This window comes from Mobula hypostoma, chromosome 6 (genome assembly GCF_963921235.1).
Source record: "Mobula hypostoma chromosome 6, sMobHyp1.1, whole genome shotgun sequence".
Lineage (NCBI taxonomy): Eukaryota > Metazoa > Chordata > Chondrichthyes > Myliobatiformes > Myliobatidae > Mobula > Mobula hypostoma.
Window position 1 is genome coordinate 101,579,050 of NC_086102.1, and position 25,152 is coordinate 101,604,201.

At 43.7% G+C, this 25,152-nt stretch overlaps 1 protein-coding gene across 1 annotated transcript in view; it reads left to right on the forward strand.

The window, feature by feature from the left end:
• Positions 1–19: 19 nt before the first annotated feature.
• The window catches only part of tsn (translin), a 35,456-nt gene continuing 10,323 nt past the window's right edge, over positions 20–25,152 (forward strand). Inside the window, exons 1-4 of the mRNA XM_063051348.1 lie at positions 20–260; positions 11,896–11,989; positions 18,464–18,560; positions 23,003–23,118. Of these exons, the coding sequence (XP_062907418.1) occupies positions 195–260; positions 11,896–11,989; positions 18,464–18,560; positions 23,003–23,118 (373 nt within the window). The 5' untranslated portion in view covers positions 20–194. The remainder of the gene's footprint in view (positions 261–11,895; positions 11,990–18,463; positions 18,561–23,002; positions 23,119–25,152) is intronic.

Consider the following 25,152-nt stretch of genomic DNA (forward strand, 5'->3'; position numbering starts at 1 on the left):
TAATGTTGTTTAACCTGTAATAGAATAAAACAGTCACTGATGGAGATGATGTTTTAGTGCGACAATTAATACGGAAGGACCCCGCGCCAAGAAGCAGCAGAAGAAGAGACGGAAGACGGCGGTGGTGGTGGTGCTGTGTCTACGATTGGTCGTCAACCGATTTATGTGCACATTCCCGATCTTCCATCGCCTTCATGTCGGTCAGCGAACTCTTCAGCATGGTGCAAGCTTCGCTAGCTGCCGATCAGGATGTCAGGGAGGTGGGTGTCCATGGCGACCGATGGAGGGCAGGACCTGATTGGAGGCCCAGCTGCCAATCAAGCGGATGGCCACGATCTACAACCAATTGGCGCCCAGGAGTCTCCCCAGCCACCGCCCCCTCCCCTTGCCCTAGGCCTGTGAGCCAGCCGGACTGTGTTTAAGTAGTACCCTGCCTGAGGAGAGATGCTGCCGGTTCAGGCTGTCTGGAAGCTCCAACTGCTGGGCCAGAGTTTCGAGTTAGCTGCTGGCTGTGGGGTGTTGTGGGGGACATTCTGTGGGAATATTGACCGACGGCCTGTATAGGTCCGGAAAGATATTCGTACACGGTCCCTTGCAAACTCTGATAGGGTGGCAGGGAGGGAGACTGATGGTGACAGCAACAGCACAGAGTGTGAGTGGGGAGAGGTAGGGAGAGGGACTAAGAACAGGAAGATGATGGGTCGGAAGATAAAGAAAGGAGGTGGGTCTAGTGTAGGTGAATCGGAAAGAGAGAGAAGTTGAGGAGAAGGGCCCGAGGGCAAAATTGCTAAATGTAGTGATAAGATTTGAGGAGGAAGGGGGAAGTAAAGAAAATCGATCCGCTTAAGCTAACAAAAATCATTAGAGGACAAGTAGGGGATGTGAACCATGCGAGAATTTTAGGAGATGGAAACCTGCTGATAGGATGTAAAACTGAAGAGCAGATGGAGAAGGCAATGAAGGTGACTAATACTGGGAAAGTCAAAGTGTCCAGGGTTGTAAGAGTTGGAGCACAAAGGGTCAGTGGTTGCAAGGGGGTGATTTCTGGGGTTCCCCTCGGTGTTAATATGAAGGAGCTAGTGGAGAACTTGAGGGTGAGGAATAGTTCAGTGAAGAGTGTGAAAAGAATGACAAGGGGAGCAGAGAAAAGGGAGACTGAAACCGTTCTGGTAGAATTTGAGGATAAAGTGCCTCCAAAGGAGTTATATTTTGGATTTCTAAGATATAATGTAAGAGAATATATACCAAAACCTATGAGGTGTTTCAATTGCCAGGAGTTTGGGCATGTGGCCAAAGTGTGCAAAGGAAAGAGAAGATGTGCAAGGTGTGGTGGGGAACATGAATATGGAAAATGTGGAGAGGGAGTGAGACCAAAGTGCTGTAATTGTGGAGGTAACCATAGTGTAGCGTACTGGGGATGTGAAGTGTTGAAAAAAGAGGTGGAGGTGCAGCAGATAAGGGTGAAGGAAAAAGTCTCATATGCTGAGGCAGTCAAGTTGGCAGGACAGAAGAAAATGAAAGAGGGAGGGTGTAGCACAGAGCAAGCGGCAGCTAAAGAAAGGCAAGGTAAGAAGAATGCATGGATAGAGAAGAAGAAATTGGTGACCTTTATAACAGGAGTGGTAAACGCAACGTATGAGATCAAATCTAAAACGGAAAGGATCCAGATTATTGTGAAAGCTGCAGAGCACCATTTGGGTATGATAGGATTAAAATGGGAAGAAGTAAACGATGAACTCAGGGTACAGTCAAGTCAAGAGACAGTATGTGTGGGTTGATATTACTAATAATGCTACTTCTTCAATGGAATGCAAGAAGCCTGATTGCTAATGGACAAGATTTCAAACAGTTTATAGCGAGTAGGAGAGAAAAGCCAGATGTTGTGTGTATCCAAGAGACCTGGTTAAAACCTAATTTAGATTTTGTTTTATATGGTTATGAGGCAGTAAGCTGAGACAGGAGAGAGGGTGGAGGAGGAGGATGTGCAACTTATGTAAAGCAAGGTATTCCTTATAGAATACTAGGTATAGGAAGTGAACAAGAGTAGGTGGTAGTAAAAGTATGGGCTGAAGGGAAAGAGTTGGTGATTGTGAATTATTATAATCCATGCAAAAGACTAGAGTGAAACAAGCTTGAGGAGATAGAAGGGCAGAATAGTAGTAATGTTGTTTGGTGTGATTTTAATGGACATAATGTATTATGGGGGAGTGACAGAACAGACCTCAATGGTCAGGTAATAGAGGAGTTGCTAGATGAGAAGTATTTAGTGTGCCTAATGATGGCAGTAGTACTAGAATTGATGTTAATACAGGTAAAGAATCTGTGCTTGATCTTACATTAGTATCAAACTCCATTGCATCAGTGTGTGATTAGTTAGTGTACCAAGAAGGAACTGTAGGGAGTGATCATTACCCAATCTGGTGCAAGATAAGTATTTCTGCTTCATTGGTCACAGACAATACAGGTGGGAAATGGATCCTTGAGGAAGCCAATTGGGAGAAATTTTTGGAAAAAAGTGATAGATATCTAAGTCAGGTCAGAGATGGAATGGACGTAGAAACACTTGACAGCATATTAAAACAAGGTATAATATCAGCTGCATTAGAATCCATTCCTAAAAGTAAAGGAAGAATAAAGAAGAGAATAATACCATGGTGGGATGATAATTGTAAGGAAGCAGTGAGAAATAGAAATAAGGCATTTAACCTGGTTAAAAGAACTCATAACTTCCAACATATGATTCAGTACAAACAAGCTCAGGCAGTAGTAAGGAGGACAATAAGACATGCTAAAAGGACACACTGGAGAAAGTATTGTGATTCAATAGGAAACACAACTCAAGTAGGAGAGGTGTGGGGGATGATAAAAAAGGTGGGAGGGGACAGGAGAGAGTGGAGGTACCCAGTTCTGGTTGATGGAAATGTGACTGCAGTAACAAATAAGGAAAAGGCAGAGTTGTTGGCAAACACTTTTGTTATGGTACATAGTTCCGATAATTTGTCTGAGAAGGGAAGAAGAGGTAGAGAGAGAACAAAAGCTGAAAATATGGAGGCTTTATGTAGGAAAACTAACCTTGATGGTGTGCAAGATGTCCCTTCCAACATGGGAGAATTAAGAAAGGCACTAGATAAAACGGGAAAGACTGTACCAGGTAAAGATGAAATATGTTATAGTATGATAAAACACCTGAGTGAAGGAAGTCTGCAGAAACTACTGATTCTGTATAACAAAGTCTGGGATGAAGGGAGAATACCAGGGATCTGGAAAGAGACAATAATTATTCCATTAAGGAAACCTGGGAAAGATGCCAGCAGGCCAGAAAACTACAGGCCAATTGCCTTGACGTCACATATATGTAAACTTACGGAACGTATGATAATTGAGAGGTTAGTGTACTTCTTGGAAAGTAGAGGTCTGGTGGCTAGGTATCAAAGCGGGTTCAGGAAAGGAAGGAATACTATGGATCCAATGTTGTGTCTAGAGGATGAAATAAGAAAAACTCAAGTAAATAAAGAGACAATGGTTTCAGTTATTTTTGATGTTGAGAAAGCTTGTGATATGTTATGGAAAGAGGGGCTCCTAATCAAACTACATTTAATGGGAATGGGGGGGGGGCAATGTTCAATTGGGTTAAGGACCTGTTAAACGGGAGAACTATTCAGGTGAGGATAGGATCAGAGCTATCAAGCCAATATGTTGTAGAAAACGGGACGCCTCAGGGGAGTGCAGTGAGTCCAACTTTATTCTCCATTTTGATAAGTGATATGTTCGTAAGTATTCCAACAGAAGTGGGAAGGTCATTGTTTGCAGATGACGGGGCTTTGTGGAAAAGAGGGAGAAATATTGAACATGTAGTTACGAAAATGCAAGATGGAATTAATCAAGTTGAAGAGTGGGGGACAAAGTGGGGTGTTAAATTTTCAGTGGAGAAGACAAAAGCCATGTCCTTTACAAGGAAAAAGCTCAGGGGACTTAATTTGAATGTGTATGGAAGTAACCTGGAGAGAGTTGAAAGTTTTCGGTTTTTGGGAGTGCACTTTGACCTGAGATTAACATGGAGAGAATATGTTAGATATGTAGTTAGTAAATGTAAAAATGTGATCAATGTCATGAGGTATCTTGCTGGATTGGAATGGGGTGCTGATTTTACATCACTGAAGTATATTTATGTAGCATTAATAAGATCAAGATTAGACAATGGAAATATTGTATACGGATCAGCAGCAAAATCTGTGCTGGCAGAACTGGATATCGTGCAAGCTCGGGCTCTAAGGATGTGCTTGGGAGTGGTTAGAACTTCCCCAGTGTGTGCACTCCAAGTTGAGGCAAATGAAATGCCATTGGGGCTGCGACGTAAACAGCTGGAGGCCAATTACTGGATTAATTTAAGGGGGCATGGTGATAGCCATCCTACAAAAAGGGTGTTGCAGACATGCTGGGAGAAGGAGAGGTCACAAAAAGAAAGTTTTGAATGGACAGGAGAGCAAACAGCAAAAGGTATGGGTGTATACGATAAAGAGTTTTGTCCAAGTGTGGTGTGGCCTGTCAGACCTTTCTGGGTATTAGAAAATCCCTCTGTAGATTTGGAATTGCTTAAGATTAAGCACAGTAATAAGATGGCTGATATACTCAGAGAATATCATAGTTACAGGAAATATAAATATAAAGGCGTACAGATTTTTACTGATGGATCAAAGGATCCAGAAACAGGTACAACAGGGTCTGCAATTGTACCAGGTTATCGAGTGGAGATTAGCAAGAGAACACCTGATTGCTTGAGTGTATATGCAGTTGAAATGTTTGCCATATTGTTAGCACTAGAATGGAGTGAGCAGGTTGATTGCAATAATATTGTGATATGTAGCGATTCTGTTTTGGCCCTTGCAAGCATTAAGGCGGGTACAGCTAGAGGTCACCAGGATCTGCTTTATGAAATCCTGTTTGCAAATTCAAGACTGGCTAGACAAGGCAAAAATATCGTATTCATGTGGGTTCCAGCACATTTGGGTATTATGGGAAATGAGACAGCAGATAGGCTGGTAAAAGCAGCAGTCAAAAAAGGATCTGTAGAGGTCAATATTAAACTATCAAAATCAGAGGGGAAGAGCATAGTGTGGAGAAGGATAAATCAACAGTGGCAGCAGCATTGGGATAGAGCAATAAAAGGAAGACATTTACATTCAATTCAGAACAGAGTAGATATGGGAAGAAGTAGGGAAGTAAAGCGGAAGGAGCAAGTGGTTATAAGTAGACTGAGAATTGGGCACAGCAACCTTAATGGCACTCTGGCCATCATAAATACGCTTTCAACAGGTTTTTGCGATCTATGTCAGGAGACTGAAACAGTAGAGCATATCCTTATTTCATGCACAGGAAAGGCAACTAATGTTACAACAATTACACAAACTAGGACTGGTAGAGAACAATGTTAAAGATTTATTGGAATGTGGGGAGAGTGATCAGGGGAAATGGTTGTTTAGTTATTTAAGGGCGACAGGACTGGAAAGACGGCTTTAAAGTCCTGGATGGTGACTAGTTTTAATGATGATGGTGCGAATCTTCATTGATGGATCTTGAACCTGAACTCCTGGGGTGCTTCGGGAACAGCAGTCTCGAAGGATATGGAATGTTGGCTGTCCATTTTCCTCCATACTGATGCTGCCTGACTCACTGAGTTCCTCCAACAGCCGTAAAATCTGTTTGGAATTTAGCAAAGGCTTTCATGACAGGAATCTGGAAGGTTAGATCACACGGGATCCAGGGAGCATTAGCTAATTAGATTCATAATTGGCTTGACAGTAGGAAGCAGAGAGTGATGGTGGGAAGTTCTTTCCTCGACTGGAGGCCACTGAGAAGCGGTGTGCCAAATGGGTCAGTGCTGGGAATTCTATTATGACTGTAAGTGACTGAATGTGTTTGTGAGATTGTGAACGATAGTAGAACATGTGGTTTTGAAGGCAGTGAACAAAGTTATCAAAAGCACAAGGGGATCTTGATCAGTAGGATTGAGGACTGGAAAATTCAGGCAAATGCAAAGAGTTACATTTTGGAAAGTTAAAACAGAGTAGGATTTTGCACAGCGAATGGTGGGACTTTGGGTAGTGTTTTGAGACAGACAGAGGGACCGAGGAGTAAAAGTACTGAATCTGGAGTATTGCTGATAGTTCTGTTCACAAATATACAGAAAAGATATGAAAAATATTGAAAGAGTGTAGAGGAAATTTACATGGATGTTCCAGGCCAAGAGGATCATTGTTACAGTATAAGGAAAGGTTCCATAGATTGGACTTTATTGCCTGGAGCATAGGAGAATAAGGGAAGATCGTAAAGAGGTATACAAAATCCCGCCGCCCTCCCCCCCCCCGCCCCGGGATTGGGTGAGATTAGAACTAGAGACAGTAGATTAAAGGTAAAAGGTGAAATATTTAAGGGGTATCTGAAGGGAACCACTTAATGCGACTGTGGAATGAGCCTTCAATGAAAGTGGTGGATGCAGTTTCAATGGCAATGGGTCTAGGCAGAAAAATTGATCAGCATGTGCTTAGTGGTCTATTTCTGTACTGTCATGTGCTTTGATTCTACAAAGTTTGCTGAAAGTGCAGTCACATGTAGACAGTGTTGAAGAAAGCACTTGGCATGTTAGCTTTCATCAGTCAGGACACAGTGTAGCAGTTAGGATATTATGCTGCAGTTGTACAAGACTTTGGTGAAACTACCTCAAGTATTGTGCACAGTTGTGATTATCCTGTTGAGGCAAAGATACCATTAAAACTGGAAAGAGTGTAAAGAAGGCTTACAAAACTGTTGCCAGAACTCGAACATCTGAGTTACGAGAGGAGGATGGGCAGGCAAGAAGTTCCTTGGAGAGTATGAGATGAATTGGTGTTCATTAAAACATGGAAAATTCCAACACAGTAATGGCCTGTCCACCCACGATGTTGTGCCGACATTTTAACCAGCTCCACGGTCAATCTATTCTTATTACAGAGGTGTGAGAGAGGAGCTGGCCACAACTGGTTGCGAGGTGAAACTAGGAATCTAGCAAGGATAACAGCAGAGCAGCGATGGCTGGAGTTTCTGGGAGCAATTGGGAATTGCTTCCTACATGGCTCATAACCCTCCAATTTTCTTTCATTTATGTTGCCTTTCTAAGAGGTTCTTTAAGTGTCACTAAAATATCTGCCTTTACCACCAGCCTAGCAGTGCATTACAAGGCACCCACCACATTTGTAGAATTGAAAAAAACTACCTCTGACATCTCCACTGACTTCAAATGAATGTCCTTTGGTATTGGCCATTGCCACTTTGGAGAGAAAAAGACGCTGGCTGTCCACTCTGTCTATGCCTTTTAATCATTTAGATGCCTCTTATAATCTGATACACCTCTATCAAATCATCTCCCATCCCCCATCGCTCCAAAGAGAAAAACCCTAGCTCACTCAACCTTTCCCCATAAGTCATGTCCTCTATAGCAGGCTTCAGATCTGGATCATAAGGTATAGGAGCAGAATTAGACCACTTGGCCTGTTGAGTCTGCTCCGCCATTTCATCATGGCTGATCCATTTCCCTCTCAGCCCAATCTTCTGCCTTCTCCCTGTATTCCTTCATGCCCTGACCAATCAAGACTCTGTCTTGAATATACATACAGACGACCTCCACAGCAGCCTGTGGCAAAGGATTCCACAGATTCACCACTCTCTGGCTGAAGAAGTTCCTCCTCATCTCTGTTCTAAAAGGATGCCCCTCTATTCTGAGGCTGTGCCCTCTGGTGTCAGACTCTCCCACTACCGGAAACATCCATTCTATCAAGGCCTTTAAAGCAATGGTACAGGTCCCTACTGGGAGCTGTGAGAAGATGGCATGGCCTGGACGATGGCATTGGATGTATTCTTGATGCAGCCCCTTCTGTAGATGCCAGCATTGCTGGGGAGGATTGAGCCTCTGTAATACTGGGCTGAATCCATCACTCTCTGCAGCTTCCTGCATTCCTGTGCAAGGTATGCGGTAGAGTTAAAGGCAGAAGTTATTCAACAATGAAGAGTAGCGATATAAGTTTCGAAGGACAAATAAGGGTAGGACATTCACAGTGAACATTGGGACACTGAGGAGTACAGTAGAATAGATGAATCTGGGAATGCTGATCTATAATTTCTTGAACTTGGCTTCACAGGTAGAAAGGGACATAAAGAGAGCTTTTGACACATTGGCCTTCATAAATCAGAGTATTGAGTGCAGGAGTTGGGATGGGCCTCTATTGTGCTGTCGGTTTTCTATGTTCTATGTTATGTTGAATTTGTATAAGACTTTGGTGAGGCCAGATTTAGAGTATTGTGTGCAGGGATACAAGGTGGTAGCTGAAACCAGGTGAGGGGGAAGTTGGGTGGGTGGGGGAGGGGCATGAAGTAAGAAGCTGGGAGGTGATAGGTTGAAGACGTAAAGGGTTGAAGAAGGAATTTAATAGGAGAGGACAATGGACCATGGGAGGCAGGGAAGAGGAGGGGCAGCAGAGGGAGGTGATGGGCAGGTGAGGAGAAGAGAAGAAGTGAGAGGGAACCAGAATGGGGAATATAAAAAGAAGAGGAAGATGGGTGAAGCAGACATCGGAGAAATTGATATTCATGCCATCAGGTTGGAGTCTACCCGGACAGAATATGAGCTGTTGCTTCTCCAACCTAAGAATAGGCTGATTGTGACAGTAGAGGAGACCATGGACCGACAGGTCAGAATGGGAGTGGAAAGTCAAATGGAAATGAAATCCCATCTTTTATAGAAACATAGAAACATAGAAAATAGGTGCAGGAGTAGGCCATTCGGCCCTTCGAGCCTGCACCGCCATTTATTATGATCATGGCTGATCATCCAACTCAGAACCCAGCCTTCCCTCCATACCCCCTGACCCCTGTAGCCACAAGGGCCATATCTAACTTCCTTTTAAACATAGCTAATGAACTGGCCTCAACAGTTTGCTGTGGCAGAGAATTCCACAGATTCACCACTCTCTGTGTGAAGAAGTTTTTCCTAACCTCGGTCCTAAAAGGCTTCCCCTCTATCCTCAAACTGTGACCCCTCGTTCTAGACCTCCCCAACATCGGGAACAATCTTCCTGCATCTAGCCTGTCCAATCCCTTTAGGATCTTATACGTTTCAATCAGATCCCCCCTCAATCTTCTAAATTCCAACGAGTACAAGCCCAGTTCATCCAGTCTTTCTTCATATGAAAGACCTGCCATCCCAGGAATCAATCTGGTGAACCTTCTTTGTACTCCCTCTATGGCAAAGATGTCTTTCCTCAGATTAGGGGACCAAAACTGCACACAATACTCCAGGTGTGGTCTCACCAAGGCCTTGTACAACTGCAGTAGTACCTCCCTGCTCCTGTACTCGAATCCTCTCGCTATAAATGCCAGCATACCGTTCGCCTTTTTCACCGCCTGCTGTACCTGCATGCCCACTTTCAATGACTGGTGTATAATGACACCCAGGTCTCGTTGCACCTCCCCTTTTCCTAATCGGCCACCATTCAGATAATAATCTGTTTTCCTATTTTTGCCACCAAAGTGGATAACTTCACATTTATCCACATTAAATTGCATCTGCCATGAGTTTGCCCACTCACCCAACCTATCCAAGTCACCCTGCATCCTCTTAGCATCCTCCTCACTGCTAACACTGCCACCCAGCTTCGTGTCATCCGCAAACTTGGAGATGCTGCATTTAATTCCCTCATCCAAGTCATTAATATATATTGTAAACAACTGGGGTCCCAGCACTGAGCCTTGCGGTACCCCACTAGTCACCGCCTGCCATTCTGAAAAGGTCCCGTTTATTCCCACTCTTTGCTTCCTGTCTGCTAACCAATTCTCCATCCACACCAATACCTTACCCCCAATACCGTGTGCTTTAAGTTTGCACACTAATCTCCTATGTGGGACCTTGTCAAAAGCCTTTTGAAAATCCAAATATACCACATCCACTGGTTCTCCCCTATCCACTCTACTAGTTACATCCTCAAAAAATTCTATGAGATTCGTCAGACATGATTTTCCTTTCACAAATCCATGCTGACTTTGTCCGATCATTTCACCGCTTTCCAAATGTGCTGTTATCACATCCTTGATAACTGACTCCAGCAGTTTCCCCACCACCGACGTTAGGCTAACCGGCCTATAATTCCCCGGTTTCTCTCTCCCTCCTTTTTTAAAAAGTGGGGTTACATTAGCCACCCTCCAATCCTCAGGAACTAGTCCAGAATCTAACGAGTTTTGAAAAATTATCACTAATGCATCCACTATTTCTTGGGCCACTTCCTTAAGCACTCTGGGATGCAGACCATCTGGCCCTGGGGATTTATCTGCCTTCAATCCCTTCAATTTACCTAACACCACTTCCCTACTAACATGTATTTCGCTCAGTTCCTCCATCTCACTGGACCCTCTGTCCCTTACTATTTCTGGAAGATTATTTATGTCCTCCTTAGTGAAGACAGAACCAAAGTAATTATTCAATTGGTCTGCCATGTCCTTGCTCCCCATAATCAATTCACCTGTTTCTGTTTGCAGGGGACCTACATTTGTCTTTATCAGTCTTTTCCTTTTTACATATCTATAAAAGCTTTTACAGTCCGTTTTTATGTTCTCTGCCAGTTTTCTCTCATAATCTTTTTTCCCCTTCCTAATTAAGCCCTTTGTCCTCCTCTGCTGAACTCTGAATTTCTCCCAGTCCTCAGGTGAGCCACTTTCTCTGGCTAATTTGTATGCTACTTCTTTGGAATTGATACTATCCCTAATTTCTCTTGTCAGCCACGGGTGCACTACCTTCCTTGATTTATTCTTTTGCCAAACTGGGATGAACAATTGTTGTAGTTCATCCATGCAACCTTTAAATGCCTGCCATTGCATATCCACCGTCAATCCTTGAAGTGTCATTTGCCAGTCTATCTTAGCTAATTCATGTCTCATACCTTCAAAGTTACCCCTCTTTAAGTTCAGAACCTTTGTTTCTGAATTAACTACGTCACTCTCCATGTTAATGAAGAATTCCACCATATTATGGTCACTCTTACCCAAGGGGCCTCTCACGACAAGATCGCTAATTAACCCTTCCTCATTGCTCAAAACCCAGTCCAGAATAGCCTGCTCTCTAGTCGGTTCCTCGACATGTTGGTTCAAAAAACCATCCCGCATACATTCCAAGAAATCCTCTTCCTCAGCACCTTTACCAATTTGGTTCACCCAGTCTACATGTAGATTGAAGTCACCCATTATAACTGCTGTTCCTTTATTGCACACATTTCTAATTTCCTGTTTAATACCATCTCCGACCTCACTACTACTGTTAGGTGGCCTGTACACAACTCCCACCAGCGTCTTCTGCCCCTTAGTGTTACGCAGCTCTACCCATATCGATTCCACATCTTCCCGGCTTATGTCCTTCCTTTCTATTGCGTTAATCTCTTTTTTAACCAGCAACGCCACCCCACCTCCCCTTCCTTCGTGGAGGTGCCCAACGAAGCAGTCCTCCAACCTACATCGGGTCTCACAGACATAGAGGAGGCCACACCCAGAGCACAAGATACAATAGTGTATAGTAGACCGTGATGGTCTTGCAGGTGAAGTGTTGCCTACAGGAGCGTTTGGGTCTGGATGTGTGGTTTGATAGGACTAAGCCAGAACGGAGCTCAGTATGGAGTAGTTGGGTTCTCTCTGCTCTAGTGCTCTGTGACGCTATGACCTCGAGGGCACGAAAATACTAAAATGAGAGACTCACGTTAACTAACATTACAGTAGAGGGCCATTTAGTTCACTGTGTCTGTGCTGGTAACAATTCTAACCTGAGGAACTTTTCTCTCTTTTCCTACATTCACTTCATTCTCTGATTTCTGTTGAATTTTGTAGGAAATCAGGAAAGTAGTTCAAGTCCTTGAACAAACAGCTCGTGAGATTCTCACCCTGCTACAGACTGTCCATCAGATGTCTGGCTTTAAAGAAAGTAAGTATGAGAGGGGGAAGAAAGCTAAGGTAGTAAGCTATTATAGCTGTTCTGCTTTTTTTCAATTTTCCATTCATACTCTCTCACTCTTATTTACAAGCTCCCCTTGACCAAATATTGAAAGGCCTATAGATGGAGTAGATTTTATTTATCAATTAGAGATCCAGTGCAGAACAGGAACTTCCAGCCCAATGAGCAGCACTGCACAACAACCACCTATTTAACCCTAATCGCAGGGCAATTCCCAATGACCTGTTAACCCTCGCACTGTGGGAGGAAACCAGAGCAACACGGTCACAAGGAGAATGTACAGACAGTGCTGGAATTGAACTCTGAACGCTTGAAGCCTGGAGCTGTAATAGCATCACACTAACTACAGTACTGCACTACTGTAGCGCCCCAGTTTAGAGGAATAGGGGGAGGCTGACACCTATTGAATATTGAAAGGGCTAGATGAGAGGATGTGGAGAAGGTATTTTCTACAGTGGGTGAGTCTAGGACCAGAGGGCACAGCCTCAGAATAGAGGGATGTCCTTTTAGAACAGAGATGAGGAGGAATTTCTTTAGCCAGAGGGTGATGAATCTGTGGAATTCATGGTGACAGACGGCTGTGGAGGTCAAGTCATTGGATATATTTAAAGTGGAAAGTGATAGGTTCTTGATTTATAAGTGCGTCAAAGGTTATGGGGAGAATGCAAGAGAATATGGTTCAAAGGGATAATAAATCAAACATAATGAAATGGTGGTGCAGACCCGATGGGCTGAATGGCCTAATTCTGCTCCTCTGTCTTATGACTGAGCGTTTGAGAGACACTTGCTGACTGCTGCAGGCATCTTCTGTCAAGTGTGAATTTAGCTACAGCCTAATTACAATATGTGAACTGTCATAGATGCCAACTGACCCATTGAGTTCCTCCAGCATTTGTGCATGTTGCACCTGTATTTTTATTTTCTATTCTGCTTGCTTTTCCTATTTTCTCTTGTCTGACTTGCCGCATACAGGTTGAGTACCCCTTATCCGAAATGCTTGGGTCCAGAAGTATTTTGGATTTTGGATTTTGGAATGTATAATGAGATAGTTTGGGATCACCATAATTTCCGACTCTGAGTTTATGTGCTGCCGGTAAGCAGTCTTTGCCTTATGCATGTTCATCACACATACTGTAGGTACTGATACGGCCATTCATTGTGTTAGATTTTTATCAGCGATGATCTGGGCAAACTCACTGCTTCGTCATCAGCAGATGCTTTATCAGAACAATTCATTAAAAATTTAATGTTGTGTCTTCTCTTAATTTTCTGCAACCAGGCTGCTGAATATTCACAACTACCTTCAATTTTCAGTTCGTTTTTGGATTTTGGAATTTCAGATAAGGGGTACTCAATCTGCATTTCTTCTTTTACTTCTAATCTGTCTTCATTTGCTCTTTGAATTATAAAAAAAACACAGCTGGAGGAATAGAACAAAGAAGTTGGGACAGATATGCCAATGACTTTCTATTCCATAATTTGTGCTACATAACCATTGCAAACGGATTAGACTTTGGGCTGAACTCTAATTCCCCCACATCCCTGTCCCTAAAGCCTAACTGGAGGAGTGTGTATGTGTAGTGAAGGGAGAAAAGGGGCTTGTTTTGTTGCTTGTTGTGTTCTGCTCAACATTGTGACGACACTTGCAGACTGTCCCAGGCACAATATTGGCTGTGTTGGTTGTCAACACAAACCATACTTTTCACTGTATGTTTCAATGTACATGAAGAAATGAGAAAGGATCTAAAAAGTGTGGATTGGGACAGGTTGTTCTCTGGCAAAGATGTGATTGGTAGGTGGGAAGCCTTCAAAGGGGAAACTTTGAGAGTGCAGAGTTTGTATGTTCCTGTCAGGATTAAAGGCAAATTGAATAGGAATAAGGAACCTTGGTTCTCAAGGGATATTGCAACTCTGATAAAGAAGAAGAGGGAGTTGTATGAAATGTATAGGAAACAGGGGGGTAAATCAGGTGCTTGAGGAGTATAAGAAGTGCAAGAAAATACTTAAGAAAGAAATCAGGAGGGCAAAAAGAAGACATGAGGTTGCCTTGACAGTCAAAGTGAAGGATAATCCAAAGAGCTTTTACAAGTATATTAAGAGCAGAAGGATTGTAAGGGATAAAATTGGTCCTCTTGAAGATCAGAGTGGTCGGCTTTGTGCGGAACCAAAGGAAATGGAGGAGACCTTAAATAGGTTTTTTGCGTCTGTATTTACTAAGGAAGCTGGCATGAAATCTATGGAATTGAGGGAATCAAGTAGTGAGACCATGCAAACTGTACAGATTGAAAAGGAGGAGGTGCTTGCTGTCTTGAGGAAAATTAAAGTGGATAAATCCCCGGGACCTGACAGGGTGTTCCCTCGGACCTTGAAGGAGTCTAGTGTTGAAATTGCGGGGGCCCTGGCAGAAATATTTAAAATGTCGGTGTCTACGGGTGAAGTGCCGGAGGATTGGAGAGTGGCTCATGTTGTTCCATTGTTTAAAAAAGGATCGAAAAGTAATCCGGGAAATTATAGGCCGGTGAGTTTAACGTCAGTAGTAGGTAAGTTATTGGAGGGAGTACTAAGAGACAGAATCTACAAGCATTTGGATAGACAGGGGCTTATTAGGGAGAGTCAGCATGGCTTTGTGCATGGTAGGTCATGTTGGACCAATCTATTGGAGTTTTTCGAGGAGGTTACCAGGAAAGTGGATGAAGGGAAGGCAGTGGATATTGTCTACATGGACTTCAGTAAGGCCTTTGACAAGGTCCCGCATGGGAGGTTAGTTAGGAAAATTCAGTCGCTAGGTATACATGGAGAGGTGGTAAATTGGATTAGACATTGGCTCGATGGAAGAAGCCAGAGAGTGGTGGTTGAGAATTGCTTCTCTGAGTGGAGGCCTGTGACTAGTGGTGTGCCACAGGGATCAGTGCTGGGTCCATTGTTATTTGTCATCTATATCAATGATCTGGATGATAATGTGGTAAATTGGATCAGCAAGTTTGCTGATGATACAAAGATTGGAGGTGTAGTAGACAGTGAGGAAGGTTTTCAGAGCCTGCAGAGGGACTTGGACCAGCTGGAAAAATGGGCTGAAAAATGGCAGATGGAGTTTAATACTGATAAGTGTGAGGTATTGCACGTTGGAAGGACAAACCAACGTAGAACATACAGGGTTAATGGTAAGGCACTGAGGAGTGCAGTGGAACAGAGGGATCTGGGAATACAGATACAAAATTCCCTAAAAGTATCATCACAGGTAGATAGGGTCGTAAAGAGAGCTTTTGGTACATTGGCCTTTATTAATCAAAGTATTGAGTATAAGAGCTGGAATGTTATGATGAGGTTGTATAAGGCATTGGTGAGGCCGAATCTGGAGTATTGTGTTCAGTTTTGGTAACCAAATGAGAGGAAGGATATAAATAAGGTTGAAAGAGTGCAGAGAAGGTTTACAAGGATGTTGCCGGGACTTCAGAAACTCAGTTACAGAGAAAGGTTGAATAGGTTAGGACTTTATTCCCTGGAGCGTAGAAGAATGAGGGGAGATTTGATAGAGGTATATAAAATTATGATGGGTATAGATAGAGTGAATGTAAGCAGGCTTTTTCCACTGAGGCAAGGGGAGAAAAAAAAAGAGGACATGGGTTAAGGGTGAGGGGGGAAAAGTTTAAAGGGAACATTAGAGGGGGCTTCTTCACACAGAGAGTGGTGGGAGTATGGAATGAGCTGCCAGACGAGGTGGTAAATGCGGGTTCTTTTTTAACATTTAAGAATAAATTGGACAGATACATGGATGGGAGGTGTATGGAGGGATATGGTCCGTGTGCAGGTCAGTAGGACTAGGCAGAAAATGGTTTGGCACAGCCAAGAAGGGCCAAGGGGCCTGTTTCGGTGCTGTAGGTTCTATGGTTCTATGTGATAAATAAATCTGAATCTTGAATTTTTACAGCTATGAATTAATTTACAGAAAAGGCCTGGATAATTTCATGTTCTATGTTCTATGTTCTATTACAGCAAAGAAACACCAGGAGAAAAATCTTTCATCTTCAGCAGTTAAGACTGAAATCGGGTGCCTATTTTTACAATGTAGAGAGGCAGGACTTCCCTAATTGCATTACTAGGAATAGAACATAGAACACTACAGCACAGTACAGGCCCTTCTGCCCATGATGTTGTACCAACCTTCAAACCTATTCCAAGATCAATCTAACTCTTGCTTCTTACATGGCCCTCCATTTTTTTTTCTATCATTCATTTGTAAGAGTTTCTTAAATGCCCCTAATGTATCTGCCTCTACCACCATCCCTGGTAGGATGTTCCACGTACTCACTACACTCTGTTTTAAAAAAACTTACCTCTGACATCCCCCTATACTTTCACCTTAAAATAATGTGCCCTGGTATTAGCTGTTTCTGCTCTGGGGAAACAAAGTCTCTTGCTATCCATTAAATCTATGGCTATTATCACTTGTACATCTCTGTCAAGTGGTGTAGAACCAAAACTGAAAAGAGTACCACTCCAGTTGTTTTGCTTCTTACCCTGTGGGACAATATTTCACAATACCCTAAAGTGGAGCCAGAGAGATAAGGAGCACATTGCATGAGAACAGTGTGGACAGTGCCAGATCCAGTCACTGCAATTTAATGTGTCTTACTTCCTAGAAAACAGGACTTGGCTGTTATTGTACCTCATGACCAGAAACCACTAAGTGACACAGAGAGGAGTGTGAATGGCTACTCTATGATAAGTAGTATTGAGGCATCTAAAGGATAAGAGGAAAAAAAGAGTCAGAATCCAATTTATTGTCACTGATTTTTGTCATTGACTGTGTTGTTTTGTGACAACAGTGCATTGTAAGACATAAAAGTGACTGAGGTACAAATAAATAAAGAGGAATAGTGAGGTCGTGATGATGGGTTCGTGGGTTGTTCAGAAATCTGCCGGTGGAGGGGGAGAACTTCAGCCTCCACACCCACTCTATCTAGTCTACCTAGGCCCTTCAATGTTCAGTGAGATCCCCTCTCAACCTCCCCAATGGTAGTAATGAGGAGGGCATGTTCCGGGTGGTGAGGGTCCTTAATGATGGATGCAGCCTTCCTGAGGCACTACCTTTTGAAGATGTCCTCAGTGGCGGGGAAGTTAGTGCCCATGATGGAGCTGGCTCAGTTTACAACTCTCTGCAGCTTTTTCTGATCCTGTGCATGATGCCTCGTGATATAACCAGTCTGAATGCTCTCCACAGTACAAGAAGGTTGTGCTAGAAAGAGGTAGCTCTGGGAGATTGGGAGCAGATTCACATAGGACAGGGGTCCCCAACCTTTTTTGCACCACGGACTGGTTTAATATTGACAATATTCTTGTGGACCGGCTGATCGGGGGGGGGGGGAGGGGGGTGTTCAAGTAGGGTTAAACTCACCTCAACATCTTTTACAGTTAGTGTTGCCAACTTTCTCACTCCCAAATAAGGGACAAAAGTAGCAGTCAAATCCCGGGACACTTTACCCCAGGAAAGACTACCATGACCATGAAGCCTTGCGCGAACACCTGTGTGTGCATGCGTGATGTGTGCGTACATGATGTGCACATGCGTGTACGTGCTGATTTTTTTCCCCACAAATCGGTTTTGCCTTCATTTTTCCCAATTATACTGTACATACATTATTTCTACTTTATTAGGCTGTGTATTTATCATATCATTCCTGCTTTTACTATATGTTAGTGTTATTTATTTTCGGTTGTATGTGTTATTTGGTATGATTTGTTAGGTTATTTTTTGGGTCTGCGAACACTGAAAAATTTTTCCCATATAAATTAGTGGTAATTGCTCTTTGCTTCACGCCATTTCGGCGCGAAAGGTTTCATAGGAACGCTCTACCTTAGCAGGGGAAATGCGGGACAAGGGCGTTCCCGTATGGGACAAACCAATTTAGCCCAATATACGGGATGTCCCGGCAGATACGGGACAGTTGGCAACCCTATATTCAAGTTCAACAGTGGTGTGACAGGGAATGAGGAAAGGTGCAGCTGACTCATATCATTTTCTCGCGGCCCGGTAGCACATGCTTTACTGCTGGGCCGCGAGGAAACGAAATGATGTCAGCTGCACCTTTCCTCATTCCCTACAGACCATGTAGGACATAAATGCCTACATGGTCTGAATAGTCTATTTCTGTACTGTAGCTTCCAGTTGACATGGGTATTTATCCAATCCACAAAATGTCCCCAAGTCTTACAGACGATGTTAATGTCAAATCACTGTAGTAATCCAGAAATAGAGCAGCTAATCAATGGATCTCACAGCAATTTTGTGCTAATTATCATCTTGTTTGCTTTGCTAAATATTAGGTGAGGTTTAAACATTGGACAGGACTCTTGACAATGGACTTCACATTTTTTACCTGATGGAACCCATTAATAATAATAGCTTGTATTCATCCAAATCATTGATTATTTTTCTCTTTTTAGTACCAAACAAATGTCAAAAAGCACGAAAACATTTTGACACCGTGAAAATCCATCTGGCAGAGCTGAAAACAAAGTTCCCTGCGGACCAATACTACAGGTTAGTGGCAAAAATGAAAACTTAAAAAGAGAGGAATAGTCCACCCATCAGCAACTTAAAAGAAAATACAGGGGACAATACTGAGGTTAAAATCCATTAAGCACCACAAAATATTGGAGTTTTGTGTGGAATGTCTCAGTGGATGTATATACACTCAGTGCCTACTTTATTAGTTACCTCCTGTACCTAATAGAGTGGCCACTGAGTGTGTGTTTGAGGTCTCCTGCTGCTGTAGTCCATCCACTGCATGGTTCAGCAGGTTGTGCGTTCAGAGACGCTCGTCTGTACACCACTGTTATAACGCACAGTTATGAGTTACTGTTGTCTTCCTGTCATCTTGAACCAGTCTGGCCATTCTCCTCTGACTTCTCTCATTAACAAGGCATTTTTGCCCACAGAACTGCCACTCCTGGATGTTTTTTTGTCATTCGTACCATTCTGTATAAACTCTAGAGACTTGTGCATGCAATCAGCAGGATATCAGCAGTTTCTGAGATACTCAAATCACCCCATCTGGCACCAACAATCATTCAATGGTCAATGTCATTTGGATCACAGTTCTTCCCCACTTTGATGTTTTGCATGCTTTTATGCATTGAGTTGCTCCCACATAATTGGCTGATTAGATATTTGCATTAACGAGCAGTTGTATCCTATAAAGTGGCCCCTGAGTATATATGTAAATTAAAAAGAAAGCTTGTGATTTGTTTTGCTGTCCCAAAACACTTTATAACTCATGAAGCACATTTGAACTGTAATCACTGTTGTAGAAGTACAGAGCATAGTAACATAGCAGTTAACTCGATTCCCGCCACTGTCTGTAAGTTCTCCCTGTGACCATGTGTGTTTCCTCCAGATGTTTGGTTTCCTCCCATATTCCAAATGCGTACAGGTTTGTACTCTGGGCGTGCTGTGTTTCAACTGGAAGCACAGGTGTAGAATTTTCCCAGCCCAATCCTTGCTGATTTGATTTGATGCAAACAACACATTTCACTGTATGTTTTGATTTACACGTGACAAATAAAGCTAATCTTTCTTTTCACTCAGCAAGAGCCCACACAGAAATGTGATAATGAATAGAAAATCTGTCTTGATGATGTTAATTGAGTTAATTTGTGAACAAGATGCTGAGGATAATTACTTGATTGTTGAAATATTACCATGAGATTTTGATGTTTCCACCTAAGTGAGTGGATGGAGCCTTGCTTAATGGCATTCTTGGCAGTGCAAAACGCCCTCAGTACTGCACTGGGAGTGTCCGCTATGCTACTTTCATTCTTCAGTCTCTGAAGAGGACGGAATCCAGCTCTGACCCAAGACGACTGTTACCGACAATAGGACCAGAGGGCATAGTTTCAGAATACAGGGACGTCCATTTACAACAGAGATGAAGAGGAATTTTTTTTAGTGTGTGGGTGGTGAATCTGTGAAATTTATTGCTACAGATAGCTGTGGAGGCCAAGTCACTGCTTACAACAGGGATGTGCTAGGGCTGCTCACAAATGCTTCCAGTGCCAACATAGCCTGCCCATAATTTACTAACCCTAACCGGTATGTCTTTCCAATGTGTGAGGAAACACACAAGGTACAAATTCCTTACAAGGAAGCAGTGGGAATTGAACTCTAATCTTTTGGCTGGCACTGTAAAGCCTTGCACTAACAGCTGTACTACCATACTGCCCTCCAGCAATATCTAAACACAGATTAACAATTGGTTTGAAAATTTCGGCAGTGATGCACTGGGATTAAAGGCATTTTAAACTCCATTTAGAATAGCTGTCTGTTCATTCAATTCTACTTGCTCTTGAGGTTTGAGTGATATCATATTTATTGTGGCACAGAAGAATGCCATTCAGCCCATTTGGTAACACACAATCCCATTTAACCCTTCTCACCTTATTTCCCTGCAATTCATTCATATTCTCATTCATTCTCATTCTCTCTCTATCCCCCTCCCCTCCTCCCTCCTCCCCTGCCCTCCTCCCCCTCCCTCCTCTCACCCTCCTCCCCTCCTCCCTCCCTACTCTGCCCTTCCCCTTCCCACCCTACTCCCCCTCCTTCCCCCTCCCCTCCCTCCCTCGTCCCCCTTCCCCCTCTCCTTCCACCCTCCCCCCTTCCACCCCCTCCCCACCTTCTCCCCTTCCACCCTCCCTCCCCTTCCGCCCTCCCTCCTCTTCCACCCTCCCTCCTCTTCCACCCTCCCTCCTCTCATTCCACCCTCCCTCCTCTCATTCCACTCTCCCCCTCCTCCCCTTCCCCCCTCCTCCCCTTCCCCCCTCCTCCCCCTTCCCCCTCCTCCCCTTCCCCCTCCTCCCCCTTCCCCCTCCTCCCCCTTCCCCCCTCCTCCTCCTCCCTCCTTCCCCCCTCCTCCCCCTCCCTCCTTCCCCTTCCCTCCTCCCCCTTCCCCCTTCCCTCCTTCCCCCTTCCCTCCCCTCCTCCCCTTCCCTCCTCTCCCCCTCCCTCTCCCACTCTCCCCTCCTCCCCCATCCTCACCCCTCCCCTTCCCTACTAACCCCCTCCCTACTCCCTCCACTCCCTCACCTTCCTCTCCCCTCCCTCCCCCTCCCCCCTCCCCCCCTTCCCCCTGGGGGAGGATGAAAGGATTAACATTTGAGGAGCGTTTGATGTCTCTGGGGCTGTACATACTAACTGGAGTTTTGAAGAATGAGAGGGTTATCTCATTAAACCTATCAAATATTGAAATACCTAAGACAGTGGATGTGGAGAGGATGTTTCCAATAGTGAGGTACTCTAGGACCAGAGGGCACAGCCTCAGAGTGTAAGGATGTCCTTTTAGAACAGAATCTCTTTAGCCAGAGGGTGGTGAATCTGTGGAATTCATTGCCACAGACGGATGTGAGGCCAAGTCTTTGGGTATATTTAAAGCAGAAGTTGATAGGTTCTTGATCAGAAAGGTTATGGGGAGAAGGCAGCAGAATGGAGTTGAGAGGGATATAAATCAGTCATGATGGAAGGTGGAGCAGGTTCAATGGGCCAGATGGCCAAACTGCTTCTGTTTTATGGTCTAAGGGCTGAAACTAGCATAGCCTAAAGATAATGTAAGGAATGCAAAACAATTGATAGATTATTTCAATCTGACCAGTTTAACCTGGTTCACTGATATCCTTGAGGGAAGGATATCTGCTCTCAGTTTGGCTGAAGTACAATTCTGGAACCGTAGTAAGATTGACTCTTGACTCTCCTGCAAAATAGGCCAAAGAATCCCTTGTTTCCAGGGCTATTAACAATGGGCAATAATTACTGCTGTTTTAGTGACACCTGGTTCCTGTGATTGAATTAAATGAAACTATGCAGGTCAAAGTAAAGGAAAATTTATTTTCAAAATACATATGTCACTATACACAGGAAAGTTAAGAAATATGATAGAATTTATGAGAAACTATATATAAACAAAGACTGATAAACAACCAGTGTGCAAAAGAAGGCAAGTATTAAGAGTAAAAAATAAATAAATAGCACTGAGAACATGAGTTTACAGTCCTTGAAAGTGAGTCCATGGGTTGTGGAATCTGTTCAGTGTTGGGCTGAGTGAAGTTATCCACGCTGGTTCAGGAGCCTGATGGTTGAAGAGTAATAACTGTTCCTCAACCTGGTGGTGTGGGACCCAAGGCTCACTGCCCGATAGTAGTGGTAGATGGTGTAGAAATAGGTAGATATTGGCTGGGTCTTTTGAGAATAGTTGCACACTGGAACATGACAGCTGGTGTGTTGGGTCTCCATAGATTTAAAATTGAAGTTGCACCAATTTCGAGGCTACAAGGGACCCTGACAGACGTTTATAGAATTATGAGAACACTGATAGGGTAGACACAGAATCTTTTTCTCAGGGTAGAAATGTCAAATACTAGAGGACATGGATTTAAGGTGAGAATGGAAAACATTAAAGGAGATGTGTGAGGCAAGAATATTGATTTCTCAAACTTCAGATTATGCCCCCACCTCCTTCACTATTCCCCAGCCCTGTTTCCCTCTCTCACCTTATCTCCTTACCTGCCCATCACCTCCCTCTGGTGCTCCACCTGCTTCCCTCTCTTCTATGGTCTTTTGTCCTCTCCTGTCAGATTCCCCCTCCAGCCCTTTGGCTCTTTCACCAAACAACTTTCCAGCTCTTTACTTCACCACCCGCCTCCCCCCCCCCAGTTTCACCTATCACCTGCCACCTTGTACTTTTTTCTCCCCTCCCCCCATCTTCTTACTCTTGACTTCTCCCCTTTTTTTCCAGTCTTGAAGAAGGATCTCAGCCCAAAACTTTGACTGTTTACTCTTTTTCCATAAATGCTTCCTGGCCTGCTGAGTTCCTGCAGAATTTTGTGTGTGTTGCTATCTCTGGAATTTTTGTATAAAGTCATTGTTAAGCATTGTATTGAAATGCATTGTAGTGAGACCCAAACTTGTGTTTGACTCTGAGTATCTTTATTCAGGTTCAATGAGCATTGGAGGTTTGTCCTGCAGCGTCTGATCTTCCTGGCTGCGTTTGTGGTGTACCTGGAGTCAGAGACCTTGGTGACGCGGGAAGGTGTTGCAGAAATACTGGGAAGTATGTTATGTACCTGTGCCGTCACTTTTCCTGTGTGCCTGTAACACCTCTCTTCCATTTAAGTGGTGGCCTGTAGAAGGAGGATCAGAACATAGAACGGTACGGCACTGTACAGGCACAACTCATGATGTTGTGCCAGCCTTTCAACTAATTCCAAGATCAATCCGATCATTCCTTCCCACATTGTCCTCCATTCATTCACAGATACTTAAATATCCTTAATGTATCTGCCTCTACCACCACTCCTGGCAACACATTACACACACCCACCACTCTCTGTGTATTAAAAATCTACCTCTAACATCCCCCAATATCACCTTATCACCTTAATGGCGACATCATCATTAAGAATCCCCATCACCCAGGACTTGCCCGCTTCTCATTGCTACCATACAGGAGCCTGAAGATACGCACTCAACATTTTAGGAACAGCTTCTTCCCCAGTGCCATCAGATTTCTGATAGGACAGTACCATACTGGGCAGCACCTTCCAGGTTTCCACCACTCTCTGAGTGAAAAAAAATCCCTCACATCCCCTTTGAACCCATCCCCTCTCAGCTTCAATGCATGCGCTCTGGTATTAGATATTTCACCCTGGGAAACAAATACTCCCGTCTACTCTATCCATGTCCCTCATAATCTGTGAACCACTGTCAGATCTCCCCTCAGCCTCCACTGCTCCAGAATCAGGATCAAGTTTAATATCACTGGCATATGTTGTGAGATTTGTTGTCTGTGCAGCAGCAATACAATGTAATACTTAATAACAGAAAAGGGAAAAAACCTGTAAATATATAACTGTGTGTGTGTATATGTGTGCGTGCGTGCACATATATGTACTTAAATTAAGTAGTATAAAAATAAAGTAGTGAGGTAGTGTTCTTGGGTCCAGAGTGTCCAGACAAAACAATCCAAGTTTATCCAGCCTCTCGTGATAGCACATGCTCTCTAAACCAGGCAGCATCCTGGTGAACCTTTTCTCACCTTCTCCAAAGCCCCAACGTCCTTTCTATAGTGGGACAACCACTATGGTCAGTAATGAGGGTAAAGTCTCTGCCATACAAGTACTGGTTGAAATATTTCACACCCCAAACCAGACTCAAGGCGCCTCTGTCAATCTGTGCGTAATTGTTCTCTGCATTGATAAGGGAACGTGATGCAAAGTCGATGGGGTGTTCACTTCCATCACATATAACACCTGATGTGACTGCACCTAAATCATGAGATGAGGTGTCACAGTCAAGCTTCACTAGACAATATGGACCATAATGTGTGAGTACAGGTTCTGACATCACCATTTCTTTTGCCTTTTGGAAAGCCATCTTGTACTGCTTTGTCTGTTGCCGTTCCTTCACAATCTGTAGTAATAAGTTCAAGGGGTGGAGCACAGTAGCCAGATTTGGCAGAACCGGTTATAGTGATTGACTGCATCTGTGACACGTTCTTTGGCCTTTGGGCATCCACCGCTGCTTGAATTTTCTCAGCACATTTGTGACCTCACTAAGTGATACTTGGTTTAAAGAATTCACACTTATTGCATCGTGCTCTGAGCCCATAATCTTGTCATCTTTCTAACACTCGTGAGATTTTGGAGATGTTCCTTATCATCCTGACCAGAACAATGATGTCATCAGGTAACACTGAGTGATTGGGCAGCCTTGCTACACCTGGTCCGTAGCTTTCTGCCAGAGTACCAGTGCAGGTGATACTCCAAAATAAGCCTATTATAACGATAAAGCCCTTTGTGAGCGTTGATGGTGAGAAACACTTTGGACCCTTCTTCCATCTCCATCTGTAGGTAGGGCCTCAACTAAGTCCACTTCGCTGAAGTGTTTTGCTGAAAGGTTTGCAACGGTATTCTCTATCCTGGGTAGAGGGTATAGGTCTACTTTTAGTACTGGGTTGATGGTGACCTTAAAATCACCACAGATCCTGACAAATCTATCTTTCTTGGCTACTGGGACCATTGGCATTTCCCATGGGCTCCACTCAACCTTGTAAACAATTCCTTCAGCCTCCATGCTACCTAGCTCA